The 12,335-nt window shown below is 41.0% G+C and overlaps 1 protein-coding gene and 1 long non-coding RNA gene across 2 annotated transcripts; both read left to right on the forward strand.

The window, feature by feature from the left end:
- The first annotated feature begins 191 nt into the window (after nt 1-191).
- LOC310935472 lies at nt 192-2,261 on the forward strand. The gene is made up of 7 exons (XR_014592986.1): nt 192-266; nt 475-598; nt 891-991; nt 1,167-1,218; nt 1,595-1,656; nt 1,846-1,907; nt 2,101-2,261. It is a non-coding gene; the product is annotated as an uncharacterized lncRNA (long non-coding RNA).
- A 2,202-nt stretch (nt 2,262-4,463) lies between these two features.
- Nucleotides 4,464-8,090, forward strand: cUnh6orf47 (chromosome Un C6orf47 homolog; the record flags this gene model as incomplete). Its single annotated transcript, XM_083899587.1, has 2 exons — nt 4,464-5,372; nt 5,478-8,090. The coding sequence occupies one exon, from the start codon at nt 4,464-4,466 to the stop codon at nt 5,364-5,366; it is 903 nt and encodes a 300-aa protein (XP_083755713.1). The 3' UTR covers nt 5,367-5,372; nt 5,478-8,090.
- Between the last annotated feature and the right edge of the window lie 4,245 nt (nt 8,091-12,335).

The raw sequence follows: 12,335 nt of genomic DNA on the forward strand, positions 1-12,335 counted from the left end.
ATTGATTGTGTTGTGTTCTCCGTTACCGTTGTTATGACGGCACTTTATTTGGTGACGCCGTGATTGTTCATTTAACGTCAGGCAGTAGTCAGGACAGATAATCAGGCAGTAATCGGGACACCTAAAGAGTCAGGTCCGGCGAAGGGCCCTCATATATAAACCATGGGCGGACGCTATCTCAGTCTTTCAGTGCTCAACTTTCAAGCGACTTTCCTACTACTTCCAGGCTGCAGCGGCTTGAAATAGCAGTTATTTCGCAACAAAAGGTAAATTCAATTGTATATGATCTTTTGTTTGCATGTTTCCTCGTCTTTAGTATACGTTTTGAAGAACAAGGTTGAACGGAACAGAATAGTTAGCGCTACTTCTGTACTGAACACGTGGTATGGCTGGTGGAAAAACACTTGCACTGGAATGGAGGACGTAGAACTGGGCCATTACTTAACATACATGTCATATTTGTTTCCTCACCAGGCTGAAGAATGAACCCTGTGATCATTAAAACTGCCGATGCGATGGCCCAGTGTCTGAAGATGTGCTGGAGGAACACGTGTGCAGATGGATGAACGTGCAAACTGCAAAACGTGGAGACATGTTGGTAAGAAATGTCACTGTAACTGAACTGTACATCTGAATAAATGTAAATATCAGTTGCTGAGAATTTCCTAGTTTTTGAAATGTGTGTAGGTTTCCCTATTGATAAATAAAACCATGTTAAGAAAAGTAGTTCTAATGGGATTACTATCTAGGTATAACATTTTTAACATTGGGCATGAAAGTGATGCATTCTGATGCATATTAATTATGAGGATAACTGCATCAAAGCATATTAATAAAATATAATACTGATTTGTGCTGAAACATTTAAAATGTCACTTTCCTGTTTTTAGGATTACACTAATGATGGCCACAGCGACCTCTGGTGGCTCCTGATGGAACAGGGTCAAGCCTCTTGAGTCTTTGATTCTACAACTGTGGCCGTGAGCTAATGGTGAGTGATGGTGTGAATTGGCGCAAACTCAACCTGCTGCTATGATGATACACTAGACTAGAGTCTCTGATTTTACAGTGATGCTATTCACAGTGCACTGAGCATGTGTCGAACACGTCTTTATATACAGATGGCACACGTGAGAACTGTTGCTAATACTCTTTGTTCTCACCAGGTGGTTTGCGCTTGGTCGACTGACTGGATTAATGAAGAGCTCTCTCCTCTGGGTAAGTGTGATTTAAGTCTCTGTTCTGGGCTCTTGACCATGTGGGATGATGATTCACTAGACTAGAGTCTCTGACTAAAGCATGAAGATGTCTTCACAGTGCACTGACCACATAACCTCACCAGAGGTTTGCTGCATTTGAACCATTTACTGCAGATCAGGGTTATTTAAAAAGAGAAATGACATGGTGGCTTATCTGTCTTAATGGAGTGACACAAAGTTAGTTGGCTGTACTGACGGATGTGAACATGATTAACCTGATCTTACACCAGTCATTTGAATGCAGTAATTGGGTCAAAGCAGCTGAACAAACTAGTGGGAGTTCCCTTGACTTTATGTATATTTCTAACATTGGGATACCTCTGTTTTCCATGCAGCTCATCCACACTGAAGTCGTCATCCTTGCTCTACAGCTGCGAGTCCCTGGGACTTTGCTCATGTAAGTTGTGAATGCATTAAACTAATGCCCTTGTAAAGCTTTTTGTCGGTGATGATTCATGATTTCGGTTCGACTGATGTATACTGATGCTTACTCGCAGCGCACTGAGACACTTGAAACTGTCTGAGGTCCCTTGACTTTTAATGTATGTGTTTTTTAACATTGGGGTGCCTCTGTTTTTCCATGCAGCTCATCCACATTGAAGTCATCGCCCTTGCTCTAAGGCTGCGAGTCCCTGGGACTTTGCTCATGTAAGTGGCGAATGCAAGTAATAACCAATGCCCTTGTAAAGCTTTTTGTCGGTGATGATTCATGATTTCGGTTCGACTGATGTATACTGATGCTTACTCGCAGCGCACTGAGACACTTGAAACTGTCCAAGTGTCTGTAAAATGTTTCAGCTGAACAAAAATGCTAAAATTGTTCTCATTTCCATCTTGATAGGTGTTGGTGACTGTGGCAGCTGAAGCTTGGATGACATGCAGACCAGCTGGACGTGGGTGACAAGGTGTTGCATGCAGAATTAAGAGATGACTGATGGCCCTGGATGACTGCTGGGGCCAATAAGTTGGCTTTAAGTTCTTCAGCTGAAATTTCTGATTTAATAAAATGGCTGAAACGCAAATATGGTTGTTTCTTTTTTCTCTCATGGCTGATATTTGTAACAATTGGAAGAAGTTGCTAAATTAAGATGCTAACTACTTGACCTTTATTAAACCAGTTGTTGCAGATCAAAGCTCCACGTGTACAAGGAAATGAACATTTGTCTGGCTCCTCCAGTTGCATACATGAAGAAATGTCTGTTTATTAAATGAGCTGCTCTTGAAAGGAATCATTGTGCTTGGTAGCCAAATATGATCAGCACTGATAACATTAAAACCCGTCATCTGTTTTTGAAACGCCTGACGGGTCTCTTCCTCATAAAATTTAGGTCGGCTTGGTCGGTTTTTTACTCTAGCACTTGCACATTCCTGTATGAGACAATATGACTTCTGTATGCTGAGCTTTAAATTTGGTTTAAAACAATGAGATTTGGTCAAATGAAGTTGCCATTTATAGGTTCATGAATCGCTGAGTCTCATGATTCCTATTTGCCATTAGTATAGTTTGTTAGCTCATGGTTTAATAACCCCTACGTATGTACATTGACTTCCGAGTCGACATACAATTTTATATATATATACACGTTAAGTTTATTTATAGTATAACCCTGACCCATCATGTTTATTGTAAACCATCATTCCATAAACACTTTTACTTTAAAATACCCTCATAAAAGGAAGTTACTGTGATGGAACATTGTGGTATGATTAGAAAACATTCCACATGACCAGACTGGTACTCTCATTGGCCCCAGGTCTGTTTTTTTTTTTTTTGTCATGTCCACATGGACAAGAAGCAGATAATTTGCATGATAAATAATGTTAATTTTCCAGGTTTAATGCTTGAGAATGCAGGCAAAACTGTGACAGTTTGGAAGGACATTGGTGAAAATAATAATAGAGTTATACAAGTGTATAAATGTACTTTTCCCACTCGAGAGGGCACATTGGGGCACCCCCCACCCTGGTCCCACCTGTGCACGCCACTGCGATACTTCCTCCTCCAAGTCCTTCCACACTTTTCGAAAAAGCTCGTCATCGCACATCAAAGCCGCTTTTCCAATTTGTCTGTTAAACACAAACTTGACTTCAAAGTTTATTAAGAAGTATATAAACTTATATAAACGCATATTTTTCTTCACTGTCGGTTGTAAAGAGTTGTGTTGTGTGGACAGAGCACAGAGGACAGACCCGAGTTTATTTTGAAGGTTGGGACAAACACCGGTAGTGAGTCCCGGCCGAAGCGTTTCAGGTATCGACGGTTGTGTCGTCCTGTCCGGCTTCAGTATCGGTATCGTCCGCCCGTCCGTCAGTGGGAACCGGACTTTCTGTCAGTCCCTCACGGCGGATATAAAACACCGCCGGGAGTGTTGTCAGTTTTCCAGCGGAATTCTGGCGCCGAGGAACTTATTCTTCTACGTTCTGCGTGGCGAGTTAAAACATTTGATGCTAACAAAGAAAAGCTAGCCGCGGTCTGTCTGTCTGTGTGTGCGTGTGTCTGTCGGACGGACAGAGGAAGAACAATAGCTAACGTCAGCTACGGTGAGTTTTTATTCATTCTGCCGTTTACGAATGTAGTTTTAAAAAGACACCGAAAACAAACAATACGTTATCAAACGATGAAACGGACCGCGCGTTAGCGGCTAATTTTAACTTTTCAGTTGAATTGTTGGCTAAAGCGAGAGTGAGTAGCACAAGCTAGCTGCCACTATTGACTTGGAACATGATGTAATAATAATAATAATAATGATAATAGTCAACTGTTTTTTTCTTGTCTTTCTTGTCTTTGCAGGTGAGAGGACCAGTGGAGCGTGTTTGTACGTGAAGTTATTTTTGGCTAGCAGGTGTTGAAAGCTATTCAGTGCTAACCTGCTCACTCTAACGTCTTAACGCATTACTGACAGCTTCACTTGCTGCCAGGTTAACACCAACGACATGTAGGCTATACATTCGACTGTGAAGTCACGTTGAGGCCGTTTGTGACTTATGTGAGTTTGGGGGGTCACCCCTTCTTCTTCAGCTGAACCGCTCAAACACGCCCACAGGTGTGTTCGTGGCCTGTGGACGTCATTTTTCCAATCCATTTGAACGAGTCTTGCAACTTCACGACTGCACCAGCAGCACATGCATGCTTTTCCTGTTCCCTCGCAGAGCCGTGCTGCCAAGTGAAAACTTAGAGAATCCTAAGATTAGAGTGAGAAAAGCATGACAGCTGTGGTAGGGCGAGCACTGGGCTGGGTGTGCTCATGGGGGGGAGGTTCTCGGTCAAAGAAGATTGAAGGGTTTGAAACTGAGGGCCTCAAGCAAAGCTACAGCAGTAAAACCACCAGCGGGTGGACCTCTTGGCTCTGGGGAGGGTGGAGACGCCAGAATGTCCAAAGTAGTCCGGAGGAGCAGTTCTGGGAGGCCCAGGAGAGAGTTCAGCCCCTGGAAGTTGAAGAGATCTATGCGGGGAAGCGTGACGGCGTGCCACGTTCGGAACACGTGTCCAGATGGTGGAATAAATACCTCCCCACTTCGTACTTTTTCTGGCCAAGACAAACGGATTCAAGCACACTAAGGCAAAGGAAACACCAGGGCCTGAGTCGAGGCGCATGGGACGATGTTGACGGGGACTTCAGGACACCACCTCCATCTCCTGTCCCGCCTCCCTCTCCCCTGACGTCTCCTTTCCGACTCTTCATGGACAGCTGGAATGTGGAAATCCTACCAGAGCACTACGAGGTCTGCTTTAACTTCCTGCGCCATTTGTTCGACCTGTTTGTCGTCGGCTTCCTGTGCACGGTGTCCCCTCCCACCAAGCTGATCCTGGAGGTGTTGGGGGTCCAGGGAGCGATGCGGCTGTGGATTCATGGCATGGCCATGTTTTTTGTGTCCACGGTGGGGATGGCGGGATTACTCTGGGTGATCCAGGAGTATCTCCCCCAGTTTGCGCTCATCTATGGCATCATACAGGCGGTGGTGATCTCTGTCAGCGTGCGACAGAGTGTGCTGTTGGACGTGGAAGAAGACGAGGTGGAGACGGACGAGGGGAAGGAGACGGATGAAATGACTGATGGTTTGATCCTGAAAGAAAAGTCTGATGTGGACAAGGTGAAGACAAGTTAAACTGATGTAAGTATTTTCATTTCTGATAACTTTTAAACATGGACAAATGTACATTTGTACGTTTTCCCTCCATCTGACCTAATAAACTTGTGTCGTGTGTGTTCCCCACAGATGCCGATGAGCCGCACCAGAGTTCGCCCAGGCGTTTGTCGTCACAGCAGTGAGTGTGACCGTCACACAGAGACTGACTCGACGTTATTGTGTTGCACATTCGATTACAAACTCACAGAAGTTGTACTTATGTCACTTTATGTTCACCTCAATTCTCTGCAAAGTTTGTCCATACATATGTGATAAAAGGGTGTCGCATACACACGGACGATTGCGGCTATACACAGTTTTTAGCATTAGCGCGTATCCTGCTGTGATAATCATAGTTAGACGTAATGACGTCGATGAATGTTGAGTGAAACATTTGTTTAACTGAAAATAATCCACAGTATTAGGCTAAAAACTGCTTTTATCGTGTTTGCGTATTACTGTGCTGACAGTTGCCTAACCTGTGGTGCATTCTGGGTGAACCCAAAACAACAACATAGCATCATAACCCAGGTTTCACACACGTCACAAAACAAACAACAAGCACAGATTATGACTTAAGATAATAAGGTAACGCTGCACATTTTAAAATGGATAAACCAGCCATTTTTAAGAGAGATATGTTTGATACATGAATGAGCTTAGTTGTTAGTGCAGTTATTTAATACATCGTTAAATAAATGTTTTTTGTTTTTTTTTTAAAAAGAAGGCTACACTACAGACTGAGATCTGATAGTTTCTCTGTTTAGACTCCCGTGTTCACTTCCCGTGGCAGAAACCGAAGTACACAAAGAGGTGAATCTTTAATCTGAAGTGTCCATTATATTTAGTTCTTTAGCCACCGCCTTTTGTTCTTTTAAAGGTGCAGTTACGTTTTCACCTGCTCCGCATAAATATTCCTCGCAGCTTTTAGTTAAACTTGACGCGCGTATATCGGACTCATTTTTTTTTAAGCACGTACCTCTCTCTACGATTTGCTTTCGCTTTTCTTAAATGTCAACCTGTGAATTGCTGCAGTCGCCTCTGCCAGGAACTCTCTTGTTAATTGTGTCATCACATAGTTATGCGCAAACGTGGACTGCCTGTGATGCTCGCGCTACTTGGTATTTATGTAAGGAACTGCGTCCGACCTGTGAGAACACGTTCCACTCCTTCGTTTGTTTGTTTTTTTGTTGAACGGAGGCACTGATGTGAATTCAAATCCGTAAATTGGCATCGAGAACACCTTTTTATCTTGTTTTTGTGAAACACTTCCCGATAACCGTTGGTAAATAACGTCGTCTGGAGAAGAATGTGGTGTTTGAACCCTTTGCAGTGGCTGCTTGCGTCGCTGTTGCTAGGTGACTCGGAGACGACGTAGTCACTGTCAACAAAGCCGTCAGCTGCACCCTCCTCCTATTGTACACTTTTCCAGGCTCTGACTTTTTCCACTTAAAGGCTCACCTTGTAAAATCTACACTCTCTGTTATCTCAAGACTGTGTTTATCTCACCAAGCCTTTTCCTACTGGAAGCTAAAGTCTGAAATCTGGTCGCAGAAGTGGATCAACAGTGCCGTGACTGTAAAATCGCCGATTTTCTCAATGTGCAAACGTAATTTTCCAGCCAGGAAAAGGTCGTCTAAACTGCGAGATGAAGCCATAAACATGTCCTAGAGATCCTCCTAGACTCCAGCTGGGAAAAGAAAGAAAAAAGATCTGGACTAGACTGGAGAGGACTTTTAACAAATGAGAACAAAGTGTTCTAGAAACGAATGACTCTGCAGGAGCTGCAGGTTCTCGCACATCTGTCTGTCGCACACAGCGAGACTAAAGTTAAGCCATAAAATCTCCTTTAATGCAGCGTTAAAACCTCACATTTTTTACGCGTTTGGAATAAAGCGCGTGCCTTTTGGAATAGAAAGACTTGTTCGGTTTCACGCGTTGAACCGAACGGGACTTAAAGTGACACTAAAAAAAGCACATGATCACATGACACTATAGTTCCTCTTAACGTCTCCCGCACGTGACGCTTCTTATCGTCGTAGGAGAGCGACGACACTAACCCGCGTAGAGATTTACCAGCAGCACACAATGTTCCAATGTGTTTATTTCTATTAAACACTCGTATGAATTAGCCTTCTGTGCAATGTTGTTACCGGTAATGTAGGCCACATGCTTTCTACATTAGTACCCAACCCTTTTGATGAAATGTGTTGTTTGTTTGTCATGCTTTTGAACTTAAAATGCACAAGGATGTGGAGACCAGCAATGTTCAGTGATGTTTTCTACTCGATGAAACGTATTTGACTTGTACGATTTATATATAGCACGTGCCACTAATCAGACATAAATTCATAAATTGATGCACAATTATGAGGTTTTTATGAGGATATTATCAGCTACAGACTTTGATAAGAAAGAATGTTTAACCACCTCAAGCTTTTTTTTTAATATCGCACCAATCTTGTGTTTCCTCAGCTCTTTTGTTGCTGTTATATTCATCCTTTGTTTTGCTTTTTCTGGAGCTTATACTGAAGTGATATTAATCCCTTGCAAGTCAAAGGTATTTTTCTATGAGTAACCGGCACGACTGCTGTATAAAGTGCTGGATCACTGTAGCTGAAAGCAACCGTGTCCTGCTTCTGTCGCTGAGGACGACGAGGAGCAGCAGGAGCAGCAGCAGCGTGTTTGTGTGTGTTATTTGAACTGGGACTCAGCTGTGAACCCCCCAGCCCACTTTAAACCATCACTACACTGAGGGTAATTTCTCCCACTGGCTAAATAAAACCTATAAATGTTCAGTCTGCTCGTCTTTGTCTTGATTTGTTGCACAATTTTAAACAGAAAGTAGTACGTGAAAGCAGTTTCCCAAGGCTTAACCACTTAATGCATTGCTCTAATCTTAACCTAACCACCCTATGCCTTCTACTGGTCCTGACAAGGTCTTAAATACAGGTCTTATAGAGTTGACGGATACAAGAACACACACACACACACTGTGTGCTTATTACTGTGCAAATGTCTTGAGCCACAATTACACGCGCCCTTAGGTTAGTTGTTTTAGTAAAGTCATACTATGGTATAATCCATTTATCAATGACTTCATTGGAACACGTCCAAAAATAGGGAAAACGTGTTCTGAACAAATGTTCACTGGTAAAAAACCTGTGTTCGACCATTTAATGACACACATCCGCTGTGAAATGGCAGGTTTGTTCAACTGATCACTTGTGTATGTATATATCCATATATCCGTATATGTGTATGTATATATCCATATATGTGTATGTATATATCCATATATATGTATGTATATATCCATATATATATATGTATGTATATATCCATATATATATATGTATGTATATATCCATATATATATATGTATGTATATATCCATATATACGTGTATATGTGCATGTATATATCCATATATATGTGTATGTGCATGTATATATCCACATATATGTGTATGTATATATCCACATATATGTGTATGTATATATCCACATATATGTGTATGTATATATCCACATATATGTGTATGTATATATCCATATGTATGTGTGTATATATCCATATATGTGTATGTATATATCCATATATATGTGTATGTATATATCCATATATATGGATATGTATATATCCATATATACGTGTATATGTGCATGTATATATCCATATATATGTGTATGTGTATGTATATATCCACATATATGTGTATGTATATATCCACATATATGTGTATGTAAATATCCATATGTATGTGTGTATATATCCATATATATGTATACATCCATATGTGTATGTATATATCCAAATATATGTGTATGTATATATCCAAATATATATGTATATGTGTATGTATATATCCATATATGTATATATATTCCTATATGTGTATATATTTATGTGTATATATCCATATATATGTTAATGTGTATATATCCATATGTATATATATATATATAATGAAAGACTATAAAACACAGTTAATTCACAGTTCAAAACTTTTACTTCACGTTAAATCAGCTCTCAAATGATGCTTCATCGTATATACAGAACGGTGCAATTACCAGTACAAGAACAATGTACATATGTAACAATGTCTTTTTTTGTTTGTTTTTAAAATGGTACAGAAAAAAAAACCGTAGCGGCGTGAGTGAAGTCAAAGAGTGTATAATCCACAGTCGCAAACCAAAAATGCTCGGACACCGACTGTGGAGGAGGAGGTGGAGGAGCAGTTTATCATCGTAGCGGTCATGCATCGTCACCTCTCCTGTCTCTGAAATAGTTCGTAGATTTCTCTTTTACTGTCATGCAGCTGAATTCAATGGGAGCCAATGGGTGTTTCATCCGACGACGAGTGCGTGGATGAGTGCGTTAATACTTCGCCGTATCATCCTCCCGTCTCATTTCACTCATTAACAACGTGTGCAAAAGAAACAATTCACCAAAATATTCCTCTGATGCCCAACAACAACAAAAAACTAAAAAGGAAAGAAGAAGTCTGATTTCCTGATTGTCCGGTGAACGCAAGAGATTCACCTTCAAAAAGAAAAAAAACAACAACAATCAAGCAGATGGGAAAACAGCAGAGGATTTAAAGGTTAAAACAGCAGCAGCAGCAGCAGCACTCCTGTTAATGAGGCCTTGTCCAATTCTAAAGCCCTCAGAGGCTGAGAGAACAGATCGGTGTGGACTGTTCAGTCAATCACTCACGACTGAACACTGAACACAAAGAAGCCACGCTTTAAAGACCGTGTTCAGACCTGGTGTTAACACATGTGGACACAGCTCTCCTCTAATCACGAGATCCGTCTTCCCCCCCCGCTCTTTACGCAAATATACACTCAGTCAGTACGTTTACGTGCACAGTTTAATCAAGCTAAGGCCATAGTCCGACTAAGACAGGCAACCGGACAACTTCATTAGACATCCGACTCCAGTTAGACTAAGCGCATAGAGCACAGGAGTAATGGGACTATGAGTCGCATTTTCCAGGTGTCTTAGTCCGACTAAGATTAGCCCGATTTTAGTCAGACTAACGGGTTTACGTGACATTAAGAAAACAGAATTATTGTCTTAGTCCGACTAAGACAGGCAACTGGACAACTTCAGTAGTCCGACTAAGTGCATACAGCACAGGAGTAATGGGACTATGAGTCGCATTTTCCAGGTGCGTTAGTCCGACTAAGATTAGCTCGATTTTAGTCAGACTAACGTGTTTACGTGACATTAAGAAAACAGAATTATTGTCTTTGTCCGAATAAGGCTAGCTCGATTTTAGTCAGATTAACATGTTTTCATGACATTAAGAAAACAGAATTATTGTCTTAGTCCGACTAAAATTGGACTTTTAACGTGCACGTAAACGCACTGAGTGTTAATATTGTGGTCAGTTAACAGATGTTCGTCCCTAAAGCGCCCTGAGGATGAGCGCATTCAGACCTGAACTTAGCAAGGGATCTGGGTGTAATGAGGGGGGGTCACTCAGGACAGATGTCAACACCAGGTTCTGGACTGGTCTTTTTGTATGAAAAGCTTTGGGAATCAAACTGCAAAACGGCAAAATTTGGCCTTAGACGATCTGATCTGATCTGAACAGAACTACAGGTCTGCATGTTTTAAAAAAATCACACAAAGATCTCAACACCACCCACATGTCCACTAGAAACACTGCAGTCACACAGCATGATGTCACCCTCATTCAGTCGTTGTTTATGATGATGTAATGGTAATCGAATAATAATAATAATAATAATAATAATGATGATGATGATAATGTCTCTTCATTCAACCACAGTCAGCTCTTTAGGCCATTACTGAGTACTGAGTCAGTCGAATCATTGTTTATTCTGATTACAAGATTTTTGCCATTTTCATAAATAATTGGCACGACCTAAATTATTACTTATTTAGGTACGTTTACACATTTTTTGTTCAAATGCAAATGCAGCGACATGCAAAGTTTCAAGTATAGAATGTTAAGTTTATATTTTACTTGGACACAAAGTGCAAATTGGGGAGACTAGAATATTGTCGTTAAATATGTTTTTTTATCTAAATGAAGCGATGTTGTATCTTATTGGTTATTACGATACGAAGGGAACTGGCCAAGAAAATAAAATCCGCACCATATATCGACTGCCCTGTTTTCTGAAGATCAGCACAGGTTCTCCAATACTGATTTATAGTGCTTAAAACTCAGTAAAGACACAAAACGATGCTATACTGGAGCTTAATTAACATGGTTGCACACGGCGGCTTTAAATAATGTGTGTGGTAATATCATAATAATGTTATTAAACGCGTGTTCAGTCAGTTCCAAACGCTCACATGATGCTGTGTCACTGCCGTTACCCTGACTGACTCAAATATGTACAAGTGTAGAATTAAGACCAGCAAATTAAAAAATAATAAAAAGTAAATGTCCTGCTTTATATACAGTTAACTGTGTCACTCACTGTGTCAGGAGCTGAGTGCACAGGCAGTCTGAATCTAATCTAACAGTGTGTGTGTGTGTGTGTGTGTTCTTGTACTTACGGTATACTGAGGACCACTGTGGGTTTTTAACCAACAAAGTGAGGTCATTTTTACGAAGTGAGGACATTTTGGCCAGTCCTCACTTTGTTTTCACTGAAATCAAGTCCTTGCGTTGTAAAAATGCTACACTTTAACAGAGATCCTCAATTTGGTACCAAAACCCGTTTTTCCAGCTCTGGAGGATTCACAAACTTTTTGCTCTGGGGCTCCACCTGCAGACATTTTATGGTACTGCACCCAGTAGTTTTTTTTTATATAGATGTCATTCATGAAGTAGATATTTGTAATTGTGTTGATTTATAAAGTGTAAATGCTGGTCCTCACTTTGTCAGCACTTTTACCCGGTCCTCAGTATACAGCAAGTATAAGAATGTGTGTGTGTTACTGTGTGCTGCGTTCCACACA

This window comes from Microchirus variegatus (assembly GCF_963457635.1).
Source record: "Microchirus variegatus genome assembly, chromosome: 13".
Taxonomy (NCBI): domain Eukaryota; kingdom Metazoa; phylum Chordata; class Actinopteri; order Pleuronectiformes; family Soleidae; genus Microchirus; species Microchirus variegatus.